The 23,752-nt window shown below is 42.0% G+C and overlaps 1 protein-coding gene across 3 annotated transcripts in view; it reads left to right on the top strand.

Annotated features, from left to right (window-relative positions):
* Positions 1-23,414, top strand: part of LOC142497785 (Friend leukemia integration 1 transcription factor-like) — a 43,814-nt gene extending 20,400 nt beyond the window's left edge. For 2 of the 3 annotated variants that reach the window (XM_075606087.1, XM_075606088.1), the window contains exons 2-9: positions 12,911-13,095; positions 13,607-13,773; positions 14,300-14,503; positions 14,953-15,030; positions 15,150-15,212; positions 15,701-15,760; positions 15,992-16,039; positions 22,448-23,414. In XM_075606087.1, coding sequence (XP_075462202.1) covers positions 12,911-13,095; positions 13,607-13,773; positions 14,300-14,503; positions 14,953-15,030; positions 15,150-15,212; positions 15,701-15,760; positions 15,992-16,039; positions 22,448-22,959 — 1,317 coding nt within the window. In that variant the 3' untranslated portion in view covers positions 22,960-23,414. Of the gene's footprint in view, positions 1-12,910; positions 13,096-13,606; positions 13,774-14,299; positions 14,504-14,952; positions 15,031-15,149; positions 15,213-15,700; positions 15,761-15,991; positions 16,040-21,872; positions 22,332-22,447 lie in introns of those variants that run through there. The other variant, XM_075606089.1, reaches the window with a different exon arrangement.
* The last annotated feature ends 338 nt before the right edge of the window (positions 23,415-23,752 follow it).

The raw sequence follows: 23,752 nt of genomic DNA on the forward strand, positions 1-23,752 counted from the left end.
AGCACCATGTACACTACATATAACTACAATACATGTTATTACTGCCCCGTGTACACTACATATAACTACAATACATGTTATTACAGCCACACGTACACTACATATAACTACAGTACATGTTATTACAGCCCCATGTACACTACATATAACTACATTACATGTTATTACAACCCCATGTACACTACATATAACTACAATACATGTTATTACAGCCCTATGTACACTACATATAACTACAATACATGTTATTACAGCCCCATGTGCACTACATATAACTACAATACATGTTATTACAGCACCATGTACACTACATATAACTACAATACATGTTATTACAGCACATGTACACTACATATAACTACAATACATGTTATAACAGCCCCATGTACACTACATATAACTACAATACATGTTATAACAGCCCCATGAACACTACATATAACTATGATACATGTTATTACAGCCCCATGTGCACTATATATAACTATGATACATGTTATTACAGCACATGTACACTACATATAACTACAACACATGTTATTACAGCATCATGTACACTACATATAACTGCAATACATGTTATTACAGCACCATGTACACTACATATAACTACAATACATGTTATTACAGCCCCATGTACACTACATATAACTACAATACATGTTATTACAGCCCCATGTACACTACATATAACTACAATACATGTTATTACAGCCCCATGTACCCTACATATAACTACAATACATGTTATTACAGCATCATGTACACATCATATTACTACAATACATGTTATTACAGCACCATGTACACTACAAATAACTACAATACATGTTATTACAGCCCCATGTACACTACATATAACTACAATACATGTTATTACAGCCCCATGTGCACTACATATAACTACAATACATGTTATTACAGCACCATGTACACTACATATAACTACAATACATGTTATTACAGCCACACGTACACTACATATAACTACAATACTTGTTATTACAGCACCATGTACACTACATATAACTACAATACATGTTATTACAGCCCCATGTACACTACATATAACTACAATACATTTTATTACAGCCCCATGTACACTACATATAACTACAATACATGTTATTACAGCCCCATGTACACTACATATAACTACAATACATGTTATTACAGCATCATGTGCACTACATATAACTACAATACATGTTATTACAGCCCCATGTACACTACATATAACTACAATACATGTTATTACAGCCCCATGTACACTACATATAACTACAATACATGTTATTACAGCACCATGTACACTACATATAACTACAATACATGTTATTACAGCACCGCGTACACTACATATAACTACAATACATGTTATTACAGCACATGTACACTACATATAACTACAATACATGTTATAATAGCCCCATGTACACTACATATAACTACAATACATGTTATTACACCCCCATGTACACTACATATAACTACAATACTTGTTATTACAGCACCATGTACACTACATATAACTACAATACATGTTATTACAGCCCCATGTACACTACATATAACTACAATACATGTTATCACACCCCCATGTACACTACATATAACTACAATACATGTTATTACATCACCATGTACACTACATATAACTACTATACATGTTATTACAGCCCCATGTACACTACATATAACTACAATACATGTTATTACAGCACCATGAACACTACATATAACTACGATACATGTTATTACAGCCCCATGTACACTACATATAACTACAATACATGTTATTACACCCCCATGTACACTACATAACTACAATACATGTTATTACAGCCACACGTACACTACATATAACTACAATACTTGTTATTACAGCACCATGTACACTACATATAACTACAATACATGTTATTACAGCCCCATGTACACTACATATAACTACAATACATGTTATCACACCCCCATGTACACTACATATAACTACAATACATGTTATTACATCACCATGTACACTACATATAACTACTATACATGTTATTACAGCCCCATGTACACTACATATAACTACAATACATGTTATTACAGCACCATGAACACTACATATAACTACAATACATGTTATTACAGCCCCATGTACACTACATATAACTACAATACATGTTATCACACCCCCATGTACACTACATATAACTACAATACGTGTTATTACAGCCCCATGTACACTACATATAACTACTATACATGTTATTACAGCCCCATGTACACTACATATAACTACAATACATGTTATTACAGCACCATGAACACTACATATAACTACGATACATGTTATTACAGCCCCGTGTACACTACATATAACTACAATACATGTTATTACAGCCCCATGTACACTACATATAACTACAATACATGTTATTACAGCCCCACGTACACTACATATAACTACAATACATGTTATTATAGCCCCACATACACTACATATAACTACAATACATGTTATTACAGCACATGTACACTACATATAACTACAATACATGTTACTACAGCACACGTACACTACATATAACTACAATACATGTTATAACAGCCCCATGTACATTACATATAACTACAATACATATTATTACAGCCCCATGTACACTACATATAACTACAATGCATGTTATAACAGCCCCATGTACACTAGATATAACTACAATACATGTTATTACAGCCCCATGTACACTACATATAACTACAATACATGTTATTACAGCCCCATGTACACTACATATAACTACAATACGTGTTATTACAGCCCCATGTACACTACATATAACTACAATACGTGTTATTACAGCCCCATGTACACTACATATAACTACAATACATGTTATTACAGCACCATGTACACTACATATAACTACAATACATGTTATTACAGCCACACGTACACTACATATAACTACAATACATGTTATTACAGCACCACGTACACTACATATAACTACAATACATGTTATAACAGCCCCATGTACACTACATATAACTGCAATACATGTTATTACAGCCCCACGTACACTACATATAACTACAATACATGTTATTACAGCCCCACGTACACTACATATAACTACAATACATGTTATTACAGCCACACGTACACTACATATAACTACAATACATGTTATTACAGCCCCACGTACACTACATATAACTACAATACATGTTATTACAGCACCACGTACACTACATATAACTACAATACATGTTATTACAGCCCCATGTACACTACATGTAACTACAATACATGTTATTACAGCATCATGTGCACTACATATAACTACAATACATGTTATTACAGCACCACGTACACTACATATAACTACAATACATGTTATTACAGCCCCACGTACACTACATATAACTGCCATACATGTTATTACAGCCCCACGTACACTACATATAACTGCCATACATGTTATTACAGCCCCACGTACACTACATATAACTGCAATACATGTTATAACAGCCCCATGTACACTACATATAACTGCAATACATGTTATAACAGCCCCATGTACACTACATATAACTGCAATACATGTTATTACAGCCCCACGTACACTACATATAACTGCAATACATGTTATTACAGCCCCACGTACACTACATATAACTGCAATACATGTTATAACAGCCCCATGTACACTACATATAACTACAATACATCTTATTACAGCCACACGTACACTACATATAACTGCAATACATGTTATTACAGCCCCACGTACACTACATATAACTGCAATACATGTTATTACAGCCCCATGTACACTACATATAACTACAATACATGTTATTACATCACCATGTACACTACATATAACTGCAATACATGTTATTACAGCCCCATGTACACTACATATAACTACAATACATGTTATTACAGCCCCATGTACACTACATATAACTGCAATACATGTTATTACAGCCACACGTACACTACATATAACTACAATACATGTTATTACATCACCACGTACACTACATATAACTACAATACATGTTATTACAGCCCCATGTACACTACATATAACTACAATACATGTTATTACAGCCCCATGTACACTACATATAACTACAATACATGTTATTACAGCCCCATGTACACTACATATAACTACAATACATGTTATTACAGCCCCATGTACACTACATATAACTACAATACATGTTATTACATCACCATGTACACTACATATAACTACTATACATGTTATTACAGCCCCACGTACACTACATATAACTGCCATACATGTTATTACAGCCCCACGTACACTACATATAACTACAATACATGTTATTACAGCACACGTACACTACATATAACTACAATACATGTTATTACAGCCCCATGTACACTACATATAACTACAATGCATGTTATAACAGCCCCATGTACACTAGATATAACTACAATACATGTTATTACAGCACATGTACACTACATATAACTACAATACATGTTATTACAGCCCCATGTACACTACATATAACTGCAATACATGTTATTACAGCCACACGTACACTACATATAACTGCAATACATGTTATTACAGCACCATGTACACTACATATAACTACAATACATGTTATTACAGCACATGTACACTACATATAACTACAATACATGTTATTACAGCCACACGTACACTACATATAACTACAATACATGTTATTACAGCCCCATGTACACTACATATAACTGCAATACATGTTATTACAGCCACACGTACACTACATATAACTACAATACATGTTATTACAGCACATGTACACTACATATAACTGCCATACATGTTATTACAGCCCCACGTACACTACATATAACTGCAATACATGTTATTACAGCCACACGTACACTACATATAACTACAATACATGTTATTACAGCACATGTACACTACATATAACTGCAATACATGTTATTACAGCCACACGTACACTACATATAACTACAATACATGTTATTACAGCCACATGTACACTACATATAACTACAATACATGTTATTACAGCCCCATGTACACTACATATAACTGCCATACATGTTATTACAGCCCCATGTACACTACATATAACTGCAATACATGTTATTACAGCACATGTACACTACATATAACTGCAATACATGTTATTACAGCCACACGTACACTACATATAACTGCAATACATGTTATTACAGCACATGTACACTACATATAACTGCAATACATGTTATTACAGCCACACGTACACTACATATAACTACAATACATGTTATTACAGCCACATGTACACTACATATAACTACAATACATGTTATTACAGCACATGTACACTACATATAACTGCAATACATGTTATTACAGCCACACGTACACTCTATATAACTACAATACATGTTATTACAGCCACATGTACACTACATATAACTACAATACATGTTATTACAGCCCCATGTACACTCTATATAACTACAATACATGTTATTACAGCACATGTACACTACATATAACTGCAATACATGTTATTACAGCCACACGTACACTCTATATAACTACAATACATGTTATTACAGCCACACGTACACTACATATAACTGCAATACATGTTATTACAGCCACACGTACACTACATATAACTACAATACATGTTATTACAGCACATGTACACTACATATAACTGCCATACATGTTATTACAGCCCCACGTACACTACATATAACTGCAATACATGTTATTACAGCCACACGTACACTACATATAACTACAATACATGTTATTACAGCCCCATGTACACTACATATAACTGCCATACATGTTATTACAGCCCCACGTACACTACATATAACTACAATACATGTTATTACAGCACATGTACACTACATATAACTACAATACTTGTTATTACAGCCCCACGTACACTACATATAACTACAATACATGTTATTACAGCCCCATGTACACTACATGTAACTACAATACATGTTATTACAGCCCCATGTACACTACATATAACTACAATAAATGTTATTACAGCACATGTACACTACATATAACTACAATACATGTTATTACAGCCCCATGTACACTACATATAACTACAATACTTGTTATTACAGCCCCACGTACACTACATATAACTACAATACATGTTATTACAGCCCCATGTACACTACATGTAACTACAATACATGTTATTACAGCCCCATGTACACTACATATAACTACAATACATGTTATTACAGCACATGTACACTACATATAACTACAATACATGTTATTACAGCACATGTACACTACATTAGGAAAGAGGCGTCTGAGAGGGGATATGATAACTATATACAAATATACAAAATATACAAATATATTCAGGTTAATACAGGGAGCTTTCAAAAGAACTACAGTATTCATCCCTCGGGCAGTACAAAGGACTCAGGCATCCCTTAAGGTTGGAGGAAAGGAGATTTCACCAGCAACAAAGGAAAGGGTTCTTTACAGTAAGGGCAGTTCAAATGTGGAATCCATTACCCGTGGAGACTGTGATGGCAGATACAATAGATTTGTTCAAAAAAAGGTTGGACATCTTTTTTGAAAGCAAAGGTATACAGGGATATACCAAAATAAGGAAACATGGGAAGGATGTTGATCCAGGGAGTAATCTGAATGCCATTATTGGAGTAGGAAAATTATTTATTTTTCCCATTATGAGACATTGTTGGATAAGGTTTCACTGTGGTTTTTGTTTGCCTTCCTCTGGATCAATATACTGTATATTACAAATATAGGATAAAGTATCTGTCGTATAAATTTAACATAGGTCGAACTTGATGGACGAATGTCTTTTTTCAACCTCATCTACTATGTAACTATATAACGATGTAGCTATGTAACTATGTAACTATGTAGCTATATAACTATGTAACTATGTATGTAACTTGAATGGCATGTAAGGTGTCTGTAGGCACAGGAAGGTGTCATATGGCATAGCACCGCTTAGTAAACATGGTCTACTCTATAGTGTAGCAGCTCTAAATACTTCTAAATTACTTCTAAATGCAGTGAAAAATAAAGTGCTACATTTCCCGTCATACGAAGCCAATGCGTAACATGAGCTCAACGCTAACACTAACAAAATATGTATCTGTGCCAATTAAATACTGCAGATTGCACCTTTTGAGAAGCTACTGTGTGAAGTCATTTTAAATCTTTACAAATGTACTATTTCAGCATATTGAATATCAATACATGTTCTAGTCTGGCAAAACACAAGCTCTTGTGTAGACCAGCATTTCCCTCGGCCGTGCCAATGAGTCAGGAAAATATTCAGTTTCTCTTGTCATTATATCATCGTTGTTTCTATTTATGTGCGGTTCTACTTCTCATTTTATGCTAAATCTGGAGTTTTGCTTTCTCACGGATTACATGACGGGACTGCACTGCAAGCCATGAGAAGGGTGGCTGCCATGATCGCCTTACTTGGTAGCTTGGAATTCTGGGGGATTGTAGTCCCACTCATATTATTCCATTGTCCTGCTTAGAGTATAGACCCGCAAGCTTTGTGATGCAACGCACAAATCAAGGCAGCTTCTTTCATGTTACGTTAAGGAGAGCATAATAGCATCTCTTAGCATCATTGTATAAAGGTGCTGTACTATGCACCCTGTGCGAGTGCGTCAGTAAGAGGATTGAAGGGAGGAGTTAAAAGACACACCGACAGTATTATACATTTAGTCTCTTTCCCCATTATTTTGTTCCCACTTTTTAAACGTCAAAAAGCTATGCCCGGTCTCTTGTAAACTTTTTGGCTGTTGACAATCCTAAGTAGGTAAAGGGAAGGTGACCTCGCTCAAACTCCCAAAAATGGTTGGTTTATTGGGGGTGCTACCTGGGAAATGTCCTAGGATATGCAAAATTGTACAGAGGGTACAGGTGTGCCCCACACTGGGACCTCTGTACCCTCTGGTACAATTTTGTTGACTATCTTACATTGAACTCCGGCGCCGACAGTAAAAAAAAATAACAGTGTATCAAACCGTACTTTTAACCCACCAAAGCAAGTTTCTGTGTGTAATTGGAGTTACTCGTGTTGAGCTGAGACAGATTTTTAGTTCACAAAATGTATTATAGTTTATTTTCTTCGTAATAGAAGTTCCCTTAACCCCAATTGAAGCGATCCCCTTGAGTGCTGGTTGGCTCACTGGGCCCATTGACGCTGAACAATTTAGCTTGAATTGTAAAAGATCTCCATGAGTTTCCATCCACGTCTCCCTGATAGGAAATGTCATATTTGGTCTCGTATAATGCTGCCCTTGCCTTGGAAACAAAGGATTGACACAGGATTGTATTCTCTGTTACACATGTGCCACTAACTGGACCAGTACAGATTACGTCACCTTTGCTTTTATACCACTTACTGTTCACAGGTGTGCTGCACCTGTAAATGCATTTGTACAGTACATTTCAGCTCAAGCTGGTCGTGACAGCTACACTGTGTCTGTGTTGGAGGCAGATTGTATGTTGACTGAGCTCAGTAATAGTCTGGTGTGGTTTGGAAATGTATGAGGAGTGGAGTGAGAAGGGAGAGACAGACAAAGGACCAAGTCAGCCTCAGTTTCATAGTGAATGTCATCAATAAACCGATGCTTTTGCTTCCCTTGTTGGTAAGGCTACTTACTGGTGAGTGCTACAGGGGGAAGAAAAATAGTTTCAGATGTCAGCAAATGCATTGAATAGATTCCAACATTAGAAACCCAGCCAGAAGCACACGAATACAGGTCCAATCGATAATAAAAATAGTTTTTACTAAACATAAATGTGTATTTTATTTAATGCCAACAAAGTATGCTGCACTTTACAGACTACCGGGAATATAATACAGTGCATAGCACTAACCATAAAAGTAAACATCACCTGACCCAAAGAACTTGCATTCTAAAAGGTATGTTGGGAGACTTACAGCGAGAGTAAGTGGAAGGCCAGAGAACGATAGTGTTTGGATAAGAGGGCAGGTTAGTATGTTTGGAAAGGCTAGTGTTGATAGATAGATTTTCCTAAAAGCAACCCCAAAACTTCCTTGGACCTCTAACGGGGTAATTCAATAGACTTCGAAGAGGCCAATCAGGAGTCAATTGGGGTTTTCGGTCATGGTGCAAACGACCGCTTCAGGGTATATTAAACGACCCCCTAAGTGGGAGAAAGTGACTCTGAAGAGTGAAACTCCCCGCTGCCTGGGATAAAACAACATGGCAGATACGATCAGAAGAAGCTGAAATTCCAGTCTGATAATGTCACTGCCCTCACTGGGGAGCGAGAGAAGCAATGAGAATGAGATGAGCAGCAGGAGAGTGTGAGAGAGCGACCACAGAGATTCCATAACACAGCGGCAATAAAGCCCATTCCCCAGCACAGACTTTGAGAAGCTGACGTTTTTTTGGCGGTTATTTACCACAGACCCCATTGTACTGCACTGTGGAATATCTTGGCACATTACAACTTAATGATATTAATAATAGTAACCTCTCCCTGCTGCAAAACTGGGGCAAAACCAGTGAAAAAGAATTGCAGCAGATTTATCAAAGGACAGCATCTCATCCAATAGGATTCCTTGTCTTTGTTTCATCTGTTGCTGCTGCTTTGCGCTGGTGTTGCCACAATGTTGCAGCTGAGATAATTAGAGCATTAATCAGTATGCTTCGAAGTGCCCCACTTGCACCATTAATGGGAGTTTTCGGCTGATAGAAGTACAATTGGCCTCTCCGGATTAGACTGAATTCGGCCCTTAGACTAGGGTTGCCAGACGTCTTATATATCCGGGAGGGTCCCTTATTTCATGGACTTGTGCCGGAAATGTCTGTCGGGGCCCATAATTGTCCCGTATTTTAGCGCCTTGACATGTAATGCCTGAACTTAAAATGACTGCAATGAAATCAGTCACAAAAACGTAACAGATTTCCTCTTGACTGTAATAGTAAAATTTTCCGATAGATGCCGCCTTACTAAATGATTAAAATAATAAAGTTAGGACACTGCCTGGTCATCTCATAATACCCTGAGACCCACCCCTATAGGCGTCACTTCTTCTCCTGCCGCTACTTGTTAGGTCACTGGGCGTCTTTCCCCGCCCGGCCAAGCGCAGAGATGATAAAAACAAAAGGATATAGTGGTCAAGCGCAAGATACCATTCAGCTCGCAGCGTTGGCAAATCATTCATCGCTCATTATGACGTCACACTTTCATACGGGGTTTTGGCGTCCCGTATTATAAAAACTTAAATGTGGTTGGACCCTTCTGTTTTAAATAATCCCCCCCACATCATATGGGGGGGAAAAAGTAGTCGAACGCTTCCAGGCCCCTGCGCTTTTCAGCTTTCAAACGTTGTCTTCCAGTATCTAGTTGGGAAGTTATTTTCCTTGTGCCAATCTTAATTTCAGTTCATTTGGAACAGCCCAGACAGATGTCCCAGACCGTGTTCCCGGGGGGGTGGGTTAGGGGCTGAGCTGTGCATGTGGTTTACCAAGAACTCTGTACTGGGCGCCCATCAGAGTCACACGGAAAGTGTAAAGCTGGAGGCTGGATCTCAAGGTCATTTAACCGGAGGAGTTTTTGTAGGAATAAAAAAAAAAAAGTATCAGGACCCTAAGCAATGTAAAACTAATTTAGATCTAAAGTACAATAAATGTTCCGGTGTTAGATGTGAAAATGTGTAATAAAAAGCATTGATTGCGTAGTCAGTAATCCCGCACACTTCCTGATCATTTCCTTAGCATTATAGTTTCTTGTTGATGTGCAATGTGTGGCAGCCGCCCTGTGGCAGCACAGGAGTTAATGCCGGAGAGGTTGGGTGCGGATTATAGCAGCCTTCCCATTGGGACAGGGAAAGTGAGCCGAGGGGAAACCACATGAATCAGTCCTAGGAAAGGTCATTTTAACCATTTCAGTGTCCTAAAGGCACCAAAAGAACCAGCACTCTCTCTCTCTCTCTCTCTCTCTCTCGTGGCGCTCGTGACCTTCACTGAACTTCACACTATTTCGCTGCCACAATCAGAACTGAATAGAAAGACTCACTCTCTAGATTTGGACGTTGCGACACTAGCGATTGCATGAGCGGTCACTGAAAGGGTTAATGTCGTCATAGGGGTCATGATAGATTAGTGTACATACTGTAGATGAGTGTGTGTAGATGAGCTTGCATAGATGAGTGTGCGAGTGAGTGTGTATGGATAAGTGTGTATAAATAAGTGTGTACAGATGAGTGTGTATAGATGAGTGTGCATAAATTAGTGCATATATGAGTGTGCATACAGTAGATCAGTGTGTGGGGGTGAGTGTGCATAGGTGAGTGTGCATATGTGAGTGTGCATATGTGAGTGTGTATGAGTTTTTCTTTGGCAACAACACAGACTTCTATCATAGGGTTCACACTGAGGGAAGATGACTTGTTTAACATGAGGAATAAACAACACTGCGGCAGTTTTACACACACCTTAGCTCATTTGTAAGAAGTCCAAAATGAGCCAGTTAGGCCTCGGAGCCCCGTGGGGAGGTGAAGGAAAGCATGGCATGACCGTCGCCGGCAGAGGAAATGACCCGGGGTTATCATAACTGATGGTTTGAAAGTGGCTAAACAATATAACAGGACAGTGAGAAACAGCAGCAGGATGTAGGCATTACAAGCTGAAAGAAAGACGTGGTTTAAAGATTATTGGTAACAGCCACAGTTGTCAACTCTTCCTGTTTATCAGGGACATTCCTGGGGGTCTGTATATTAACGCAAAGAAACATTTGTTTTGACGCATTGCACTATTTTTAGCTCACGCTTGTGTCACATTTAAGAAACAGTTTGCTCACACTTGCTACAGGTTGTGTTAGCCAGAAATGCTGATGTTTCCTCAAACTTGGCAAATGTTCAACATATAATAAAGGACAAAAAAAAATGATGGCGAGAAAATGACACACAGTGCCACCGAATCTGATACCCCAAGTCTGTGTCTCATGGAACTCTTCCCCTCTGGACATTCTCCCAATCCCAAGCTGAAGCACACAGTGCAAAATGGGAGCAAAGTACTTTGATATGCTGGTAAAAGATGAAAATGTGCTAGTTTTTCCCCAAATTGCCTTGATGCGAAGACCCTTTGGCTAGTAGCTGTGGTCTCCTCTGAGAGAGCTTCCATATGTTTTCCTGTAATAACCTAATCAAGGAAACCATGCAAGCTTCAAAAAAGGTGTATAGGCTCCCAATTAGAACATCAAATGAGTTATTGTAGTACATAGTTAGTTGGGGCTAATTACATGTTAATAAAGAAGTTTGTGTGGTTGATACCCATAGCACCAGCACAATACTCACTAAAGGAGTAACATGCAAAGCCCTAATTATTGGTAACGAGTATGGTATAATGCTGTACAGGCATAACTAAGCTACACCCTGCTGCTGTCTACACTAGATGGGATGATGGAGCGATGTTCTGTTGGTGGCTACAAGAGATAGTATTATGGAGCAATGCTCTTTTGGTGTCTACAAGAGGTAGTATTATGGAGTGATGCTCTGTTGGTGTGTACAAGATATAGTATTATGGAGCGATGCTCTGTTGGTGTGTACAAGATATAGTATTATGGAGCAATGCTCTATTGGTGTCTACAAGAGGTAGTATTATGGAGCGATGCTCTGTTGCTGTCTACAAGAGGTAGTATTATGGAGCGATGCTCTGTTGGTGTGTACAAGATATAGTATTATGGAGCGATGCTCTATTGGTGTCTACAAGAGGTAGTATTATGGAGCGATACTCTGTTGGTGTCTGCAGGAGTGGTGATGATGCTATAAAGAGCTAAAGTAGCAATGCTCTGTAAGTGCCTTAACATTGTGTCTCCCCATGCAGGAGGCTCTGTCTGTGGTCAGTGAGGATCACACTCTGTTCTCTCCACTACTGCTTAAGACAGAGATGCCAGAGGATTACTCACCCAGCATTAAGGAGCGTGGGACCCTGCCAGAGCATCACTGGGTGTCACCCAGTGACAGGCAGCACAGTATCAAACAGGAGGCAGAGGAGAGATCTGTATCCAGGTGAGACGTGCTCCTCTCTAGCACCTATCCTAGTAATACTCTATTACACATACAGTACCACACCTAGTGGGCTCCTCTAATATAGACATACAACAAGGTAGGTGGCTTTTCCAACACAGGGGGGGGGGCAACTCCAGTCCTCAAGTCCCCCTTACAGGTTAGGTTTTAAAGATATCCCAGCTTCAGCACAGGTGGCTCAATCAGAGGCTTAGTCAAGGGCTGATCTTCTGATTGAGCCACCTGTGCTGAAGCAGGGACTGATTGAGCCACCTGTGCTGAATGTGAGACTGATCGAGCCACCTGTGCTGAAGCAGGGATTGATTGAGCCACCTGTGCTGAATGTGCAACTGATTGAGCCACCTGTGCTGAATCTGGGATATCCAGAAAACCCGACGTGCTGGGAGGGTCTTGAGGACTGGAGTTGAGCCCCCTGCTCTAACACATTCACACGCACAGAGTCAGTGTTCTTGAATATACTAAACATCTCTTGTGCCCCTTGATCTCTCCTCAGGCTGCCCAGTGGAGGAGGCTCTCTGCTACGAGTGGACAAATCAGAAGTGGACAGCGATGGGCCTCACACAAACTACCAGACCAGTTACCATGACAACCAGAACATTGGGCCTACTGCTCCTTCCCAAGCCAATGGGAGTGAAGAAAAGAGAGTGATAGTCCCTGCAGGTCAGGACTGCCTCACTTGCGTGTCGGGGGGGTAGTGGGGAGTGACTCGGGCAACAGCCAAACACTACAGTAGTTACATTTCTCCAAAACATTATAAGCTCGGTGGTCTCAAATTCTTTTGCATAATAGCGTGTGGGGAGTTCTTGCCACACTTTCAAACAGAAAAGATGTAGTTTGAGCTTAAATAAAGCTTTACCTCAATTCTTAACAGGTTCAGGATTCCTCGATGTCAGACACATTACCACTACGTTTTCAGATATGATAACCCCCGAAGAGCAGTCAAATGTTGGTGCTCGAGGTCCACAAATGGCATTTTAAGGGAAAAGTACGGATTTATTTTTATCAGTGAAACGTCATCAAAGGTTACAACACCTCTCGTGCTACAAATCAGAGAGAATTACTAAGTCCCATACACCAGTGAAAACGGCGTTTTATAAATCAGGGGAAAGTACAGCATAATTAGGGACTGTGATTATTGAGGGGTATCTTTGAATAGTAGTTTATCATGGTGTCTCCCCCGTCACAGACCCAATGGTGTGGACTCACGAGCATGTGGCCCAATGGCTGGACTGGGCGGTGAAGGAGTACGGACTCTGTGATGTAGACTCTTCAATGATGCTGGGAGTGGATGGGAAGGAGCTGTGCAGGATGAGCCGAGAAGACTTCCTGAGACTAGCGTCCTCCTACAGCGCTGACATACTGATGTCCCACCTGGCGTATCTCCGCCAGAGTATGTACCCCAAAACCAGAACCCTCCCCCCAATCATCCATCTCTTTCAGCTCAGAGAATAAATCCAAGAAATCTTACCAAGAATAAGTCTGGGGTACCCATTTTTTACAAAATTCTGTACCCCACATCTAAAACCACTCACACCCAAAACACCTTCTCCACCACAGGCACGTTTTTTGTATTATTATTATTATTATTATATAGTGCTGAAGAAATACCAGCTGTGTACATAGATTTTTTCAGACACAAATCCCTGCTTTCAAGAGCCTACAGTCTAATTCAATGATGACTGAAGAACAGGGACAGAAAGTGAACTGCCCATGGTTCATAATCTACAAATCATAAGAAGCCCAGGCATGGAATTTGGGAAGCCCCTTAATCCACAGCTATGTTCTTCACTGAGCCTCCTCTTTCCATAACCCTCTTTGGTTTCTCTAACATTTCCACAGACAGCCCGACCTTCACATACTCATCAGTCCCTACTGTACCAGCACAGCAAGTGACCCCACGGAACCACGTGAAGACAGGTAAGGAGGCGTGACTGTGGGAATGTGTTGGAGTTCAGACGATATGCGTGAGCAATGAGTGCTGCTTCATGTTGGAATTACTTTGGGTGACCTTGGCTGTCTCTGTGTTACATCCACAGAGCCCTTGTATGAAGATGTTAGGAGAATAAACTGGAACACAACCGCAGGCTCAATCCACAGAGGTACAAGGGCAATGTGTTTAAAAGACGGAGTACTGATTAGTGAAGGGAGAGGCAATATTCATGATCTCTGGGAGGGGAAAAGGCATTGGGGGAAGTAAGGGTGTTTTATATACTGTGCATATATAGTTCAAAGTTCTAGTAGCCATATTGGGCCTAGAGAAAAGTAGATATTCTGCAAGTTGTGACACTTTTTAGTGGGCCAACGTTAGAGTTATTCATAGAAAAAATAATAGGGTACTGAGTTTTTTTAAACATCATACGTTTCTTATTTAATTACACTTGAATAAAAGGTATTACAACCTGTGACAGAGAGACAGAGAGACAGAGAGACAGAGAGACAGAGAGACAGAGAGACACAGAGAGACACAGAGAGACACAGAGAGACACAGAGAGACACAGAGAGACACAGAGAGACACCAGAGAGAGAGATACACACATACACAAACACACATCCGTATATATGTAAATAACAATGTGTCCTCTTGTAGGTTCCCCTCCTGAGACACCTGGAATCACAAGCACAGGAAGCACAAACCGAAGCAGCCAAGGTGAGTCTGGGTATTACTTGAAATCCATGTTGGAAATAGTTATTCAGACCTAGATTGACACCATGGCTCAGTGCCCCCGGGTGCTGCACACAAGGGGATTCTGGGAAACCTGTTGCTGTTTTTTTTTTTTGCACTAATATTACTAAAGTTTTGCACCAACAGTCTTTTCTCACTAAACCCATAACTGTTCCTGCCACTAATACTCAAAACAATGGCTCATCTCTTTCACAGATCCATACCAGGTCCTCGGGCCGACCAGCAGCCGTCTCTCAAACCCAGGTTTGTAACCCCTCAGGTCACCACCTTGTTTCCTGTGTCCTGGGCAGTGATTGTGTGGCTGAAAGCAGGGCCTGAAAAAAAAATCAATATGCCCTATCTGCCCCAGTCCTTGGGTGGCATGGTGCCGCGATTCATTTTATTGTGCCACTTTCCTGGTCATGGTGTTTGGCCGGGCCTGTGAAAACCGCGGCACACCGACTTCTCGTCGTTTCCAGTAAGTGATCCCAGTGGAATGGTGCAGAGAGACTTGCCCAGTGGCAGGGATCCTAGCTGACCCCACTTGGTTTACCACGTGTTCAGTTTTGCTGGTTATGGTTTAGGAGAACTTCAGGGCCAGGTGTACCAAAATATTTAAAATCTCGTAGGCAAATTGAATTATTAGATGGTGAAATGCCCAAATTCCCTGACACGTTACGTACACATCTTGATCAAGCCAAGCAGTCTCATCAGTCCAATCAAACACGTGCCAGGAAAGGCAGCCACACGTTCGTTGTTTGGGATTACTTTTTTAACCTCTTAACTGCCAGTGGTTTATGAACTAACAAACATTTACACCCCCTGTAGGCGAACGCTCACAGAGGTATGCAAGGGAGTCTGGTGATAGTGAAATTAAATAAGGCTTTTAGTGCACCTGTTTCCTTAACATCAGGAAACCATCCAAACAAGGGGTAAACAAAGCTTCTATTCACTTGGGGGTATTTCTAGTGAAATACGATGCAATCCACCACTCCCTTTAGATAAGCATGTCTCCCAGCCCCAAACATATAGCATGAAAATAAGCAGATATATAAAGTCTCATAAATGAAAGTCTTATCTGTTCCTTGTGGTTTGGAGGGAAAATCTTCTCTGTTCCTGCGTTGCTACCTTTCCTCAGGTTTTTTCAGCATTCAGGTTTAGAAGTTTCCCCTGTGTCTTGAAGCAGCTCTGAAGTTTCTTCTGGCAGGGCTCAAGACAAGTTGTGAGAGTCAAGGACAATCCCTGCTCTGTCTCCAAGTTCAGCTCAGGTGTGAGCTAAGGAGTCTCTCTTCCTGTCTCAAAAGACAAGCTTTTCTAAGCAATCTAATCAGGCAGGTGGTGTTTGTTAATTGACTACCAGCAGTTAACCACCACACTGCTGGATTAGAGGCACATTACCTGAACAGGGATAACTCCCCTGTTACACCCCCCTTCCTCCTGATAAAGGGAGGTTAGCACCAGAGAGCTTACCCAATAAAAAGTTATCCCACACTACATGTACCGACACATTTCCTTTTACATGTTATTCAGTATGCCGTGGAGCCACTTCCCCGTGCTGGGGGAATTCTTGGTCCCATTCATTTGAATAGAACTGATCTTTTACTCGGCACTGAGAACAGCTCACACCATATTGTATATAGGGGGTCTCTCTCTATATATATATATATATATATATATATATATATATATATTTATATATATATACATATATATATATATTTATATATATATATATATATATATGTATATATATATATATATTGACATCTTTTATTCTCAGCACCTCCCAGTGGTAGCAAATTGAGCAGGATATCAGGGTGTGTGTGATAAGATGGCTGCCTCTTCTATGATGTTGAAGGGTGCTATTTAGAGACCCAAACTGTTCTGCCTGTATACTCCACCGGGGGGGGGGGGGAGGAGCCTGGAGGAGGGGGGGGCCCCGGGGTCAGAGCGCAGACATGATTATACTTGTTTCTGTAAAGATGTATTATTCTGTTGTTACGGGTTTTTTTGTTGTTTTTTTTTTTACAAATCCGGATAGATAAATAAACAACGTTTTGTTGCGAAAGCGTTTCTTGTGCACGGGCGGCGTTTCCGTTTTCAGGTTTTATGGAACAAAGCAAACACGGGGCAAATCTGGGGCAACCAAATCCCTGGATATATCAAAGCAAAAACTCTTTTTGTTTTAAACGGGACTTTGATACTTATGCGGTAGTCTTTTTGCCCCAGAATTGCACCACCTTAACGCTGGTCCGCACCTGCACCCTAGGGTGCCTATAAACAGGGGTGCCTATTTACTAAGGTTCCCATGGTGCAAAGCCAGTGTGAATAAACCCCTATATTTATCAAACAAAAAGAATCTTATTGAAAGCTTTCCTGGTATAAACCTAGCACAAATGTGTGCACTGGTTTTGCCCTATGATAAAGAAACCCCTAAGGTTCGCAACACCAGAGATTTATCCATATCCTACACACTCATCAACGTACCCAACTGTCTCCAAGTAAACACGACACCAAAAAAATGTGTAATCCTCGTTACACATCTTCTGCTCACTTCCTTCTTCACCTCACAGGTTCCATTTCTATTTCCTCCCTTCTCATGTTCCCCCGTCTCACATTTCTGTCACCCCCAAGTGCTCCTGAGGTTGTGTTTCCAGTCCCTCCCCCCCCCTGTATAATGTGTACACGGCGCTGGGCCAGCAGGCTCTGTTGTTTTCTTATGTAACCTGCCCGTAGGTCTCAGCAGGTAGTAAGGGGAGGTAGTCAGACCACTGCAACAGGTTCCTCTCTCTGTACTTGCTTGTGCTTAATATACAAATGTATGTATGTCTTTATTTATATAGTACCCACAGCTGTACTTAGCGCTTTACAAGAGAGACAATACAGTACAGGGAATTATAATACAATGAGGGCAACAAATAAGATCAGACAATAGGAAAGGAAATCCCTGCCCAGGAGAGCTTATAATCTAAGGCTGCGTCCATAGATGGACCAGCCGTGCTGAGGCGTGCGGACGCTCCGCGCTGAGCCCCTGCATCCTCAATGAGGATGCCTTGAGAGGGGGCTCACGCGAGCGTCCGCAGGCGTGCTGAGGCGGAGGTTTCAGCTGAGCGCCAAGCTGTTTTTCAGCGCGCTGTCGGCTGAAAACCTCCAATCACAGCACAGCAGCGTCAACGTCAAGGCGCCGTGACGTCGGCGCCGTGACATTGACGTCAGTGCGTCGCAGGCGATTGGCCCAGCGACGTCACTGCCCCGCCTCCAACCACCTCCCCCCGGCTCCCTTCGCGTACGCTGGCTCGCCTGCAAGTCCGTGCAATCGCGCTGACTGAAGCAGGCGAGCCTCAGCGTTAGCGCGCCTCCGCTCTCCCCACACCTCTATGGCCCGGGCCTAAGTGGTATGATGGGAGATTTAGAGAATCAGCAGGTGAGGGAATAAGTGCAGTAGATGGCAGTCACTGGTAGGAGCGACTGCGAGTGTGGGACAGTAGCCATGAGTCCAGGGTATTGCAACGCTTCTTAGGCTGCGTTTATAGTGCCGGCGACAGCGACGCAAAGTTGCGTGAAAACAAATGCATTGCCGACATCGCGTGCGCTTATAGTAAGCGCGACGCGACGGAGCGACGACTTGGTCGCGATCGCTGGAAGTCATCTAAATTTGATTTTTCCAGCGACCGCAACCTGACGTCACCGTCGCTATAAGCGTAGCCATAAGAGGTGAGTTTTAAGATTAGTCTTAAAAATGGGGATAAAGTGTGCTTGGTGTATACCGAGTGTGAGGGAGTGCCACAGGTAAGGGGCAGCGAGGGAGAAAGGTTTAATGCAAGAGATGTAGAGGAGAAAGGGGTGGGAAGGAGACAGTTATGGGTGGAGTGCTGGAGACGAGAAGGGGCATAGCGAGAGATCAGCGCTGATATGTAGGAAGGAGCAGATGATTGGAGAACCTTGGAGGCAGGGAGGAGAACTTTGTGGGTGATCCGAGCTTGATGGGAAGCCAGGAGAGGGATTTAAGGAGGAGATGAGCAGAGACTGTCCTTTCAATGTTTCAGTAAAAGGAGCAGTCCGATACAGTGGTTAAAAACAACGTATTCATATTATTAGTTTTAATCACGCTTAAAGTATGATTTTCATTTTCTTGGTTTAAAAACAAAAGTGAACACATTTCTATTTTGAGGTTCGTGTAATTCTATAAGAAAATACTTGTAGCATTTTTTTAAAACAACTCTGAATGACATTTTAGATGTATTATAATGTAACACGCATTTTTTGTTTCTATAGCAATTTACAAAGTCACATTCCCTTCCTCTTCTGAAACAGGCTCTGACACACCCGTTTGAGTCCTACCCTCTCTCTAGCAGTGCACCAATTGCATCTAGTGACTGCCTGGTCACATGATCTTCCCCACAGCACTTTGCATCTTGGGTCCTCTTCTGCTGCGTGGATTGTATTGATGCTCATTTTAAAGGGGGAAAAATAAAAACAGCCGCTTGGGCGCCTGCTTTATGCTAACGATTAGTTTAGGCAAACGCCAAAAGCAGAAATGTCTTGATTAACAATTTGACTGGATCTGCAACAGTTTACAAACAATGAGGAGTAAATAAAGTGACACTGAGTGTGCTAAGACGAGCAAAGATTCATTCACCCTGTTGTTATGTCTTGCACAGATTAAATGGAAGTTTCCCCTAATACGACCTATTTTGAAAGTGAGCCTCATGTGATGTCCTTAAACGCAAATTGCATGCCTTATTTACATTTTTTTCCTAGCTGATTCTGGTTCTATTTTACATTTGTATTTATAAAGGCCCAAAAGCCTGCAGTAGGGTGTTCACATGGTAACTCCTGCTGTGTTGTCCCCTTTTTCTACTCCACCGGGCAACACAAGTCTGTTTTCCATGCAGACTACAAAGGTCCTCATTGGAATCGTCTTATCCTAATTTTCTCACATAAGGATCTTTGAGGTCTACTAATATCACTGAGAGGGGATTAGCTCCAAATTAATTTAGATTTAAGGCTATTTTTTAAAATACAGTTTAAAAAAAAATAGTGAGCAGGAAAAAAACTAGAAATGAAAACCTGCTGTACAGTATTGTAAAGAATAAATAATAAAATAAATATATGCCAGAAGAAGCTCTCATTTAGTTCCCTTTGGTCCTATGATGACCTGCCCCAGTAAGGCAGCAGTGCTAGATGGAAATGCAGAGCCCTGTATCGGCTCCTCTGACTAGATCCAGGACACGCCCTATCTTCCTTTGCTTCTGTTTTCTTTCTTCTCGCCCCACACTTTCCTTCGCAGAATGTTTGACCTCCCAGGCAGCGGGCACATCCAACTGTTGCGGGATCATCTCTCTCTGCAGGTTATTCATTACGATACAGTAGTCCCGATCTGCGCACTATCACACAGAAACTACCATCGACCTCCACTGGAGTGATAGTGCCCCGGTCAGCACTATGACCGCTTAATGAATGTCTCTTTCTGGGAGCTCACTGATCTGTGGTAGATGTTCCTCAGTTACCATTAACAATCACGGCTGTCTTAGTTTAGTCCTCTCTCTGACACCCACCTGTCAATCTGACCGCTCCCGGGGATAATTTCTCCCGGAGCTCCTCTTTCTGACTGTCTCTTTTTATGACAAGGTCAGGGTAGGCAGTTGCCAGGTGCAGCTGGAGCAGTTCCTCCTGGAGCTGCCCTCTCTCTTTCTCTCTCCCTCTCTCTGGCCTCTCTCCATCTCTCAGGCCACAGTCACATCTATTTGTGTCAGTTCCTCTTGGAGCTCCTGTCACTTTCTCTTGCTTGTGCTTGATCTCTGCAGTGGTTAGATCCAGCGGTGGCAGTTTCTTTTGGAGCTTCTATCTTTCCCTGCCTTTTCCTTCTCTCCGTGTGTAATTCCTCTCTTTCTCTGGTTCCTATTTAATATGTTGTGAAGACATCTTCCCGATGCTGTAGAAGTCAGCTCTATGGGTCTACAATCTTATCCACCCTGGGGAAGATGACTACATGTGATATAGAATAGGTGTCTCTACCTCTGCAAGCAGTGGTCAGATCCAGCAGTGGCAGTTCCTCCAGGAGCTCACATCTCTGACGCTCTCTCTACCTCCATAGGCAGTGGTCAGGTCCAGTGGTGGTGGCAGTTCCTCCAGGAGCTCACATCTCTGACTCTCTCTACCTCCGTAGGCAGTGGTCGGGACCAGTGGTGGCAGTTCCTCCTGGAGCTCCTCTCTGACTCTCTCTCTACCTCCATAGGCAGTGGTCAGGTCCAGTGGTGGCAGTTCCTCCTGGAGCTCCTCTCTGACTCTCTCTCTACCTCCGTAGGCAGTGGTCAGGTCCAGTGGTGGCAGTTCCTCCTGGAGCTCACATCTCTGACTCTCTCTCTCTACCTCCGTAGGCAGTGGTCAGGTCCAGTGGTGGCAGTTCCTCCTGGAGCTCCTCTCTGACTCTCTCTCTACCTCCGTAGGCAGTGGTCAGGTCCAGTGGTGGCAGTTCCTCCTGGAGCTCACATCTCTGACTCTCTCTCTCTCTACCTCTGTAGGCAGTGGTCAGGTCCAGTTCTGGAAGTTCCTCCTGAAGCTCACATCTCTGACTCTCTCTCTCTCTACCTCCGTAGGCAGTGGTCAGATCCAGTTCTGGAAGTTCCTCCTGAAGCTCACATCTCTGACTCTCTCTCTCTACCTCCGTAGGCAGTGGTCAGATCCAGTTGTGGCAGTTCCTCCTGGAGCTCCTCTCTGACAGTGGAAACGCTGGCTGCATCGCCTGGGAAGGAGTGAACGGGGAGTTCAAGATGACAGATCCTGACGAGGTGGCCCGGCGCTGGGGAGAACGCAAGAGCAAACCCAACATGAACTATGACAAGCTGAGCCGAGCACTGCGCTATTACTATGACAAGAACATCATGAGCAAGGTTCACGGCAAGAGATATGCCTACAGGTTCGACTTCCAGGGCATCCATCTGGTGCAGCAGTCCCATACCAGTGACCCCTCCATCTGCAAATACCCAGAGGGGAGCTATTACTCACCCCAACCCAAGCAAACCCTGCCACTACCACCCCATCACACGCAGCCCCCCACCCTACCTGCCATCATACCAGTGCAGTACTTCAGCACAGCGCCTGGTGGGGGGCTGTACTCAGGGCAAGGGGTAACAAGGCAGCACGGGGGCCAACTGGGGCCACATCTGGGATCCTACTACTGAGAAGGGGGAAAAAAGGGGGAGGGTGACGAAAGAAAGGAGAAAGAGGGGGGTGAGAGTGAGAGCAGGGAACGCAAGAATGATCAAAGAAAAGAAAAATTGGGGGGGGGGGATGTCATGCATAAGAAAGGAAGAAAGAAAAAAAGGTAAGAAAGAAACCAAGGATTGAAGAAAGATGAGAAAGGAGAGGGCGAGCGAAGTGAGGGATTAGTGGAGGAGAAGTGACGTCGGAAGTCGCGCTTCCGTGATATTACACGGTTTGTAAGAGACACTTGGAATTTCCCACAGAAAATGGACTGCAAGGAGCACAGGGAGTTGTACTGAGAGCACATGGAATCAGGGAGCATTTGCCCCCCCTCTGCTGCGAGAGGCAGCCGGCAGGCGGGGAGCTGTCTATCACGTTTATGTTATTTGTATTTTCTATCTGTAATTTCACTTATTAAATGAACTGGACAGTCCGTGCCATTTTATTTCACAGCTCCCCCTATGCTTTGCAATGTGCCGCCCATTTCTCTGGTAGTACAGGTGGCTTCATTTCTTAAGTACGGCCAATGTTGACCAGCATGCACCTTACTGGGCAGAAGTGTATATCAGACACTCCATTTTGTCTCCCCGTGCAATCTCTGCTCAGTGCAGCGTCCTGCACACCGCGGCTTGCAGATACTCACAAGGCAAACATCTGAAGTAGCAACACAACAGGTGTAATATGTCATGTGTTGTTGTTCATCTGAGGTTGTATTTACCTAATTTTAAGACCTGCTAAGGAACAGATGATTGTTATTATGTCCTGATATGT

This window comes from Ascaphus truei, chromosome 6, assembly GCF_040206685.1.
Source record: "Ascaphus truei isolate aAscTru1 chromosome 6, aAscTru1.hap1, whole genome shotgun sequence".
NCBI classification, from domain to species: domain Eukaryota; kingdom Metazoa; phylum Chordata; class Amphibia; order Anura; family Ascaphidae; genus Ascaphus; species Ascaphus truei.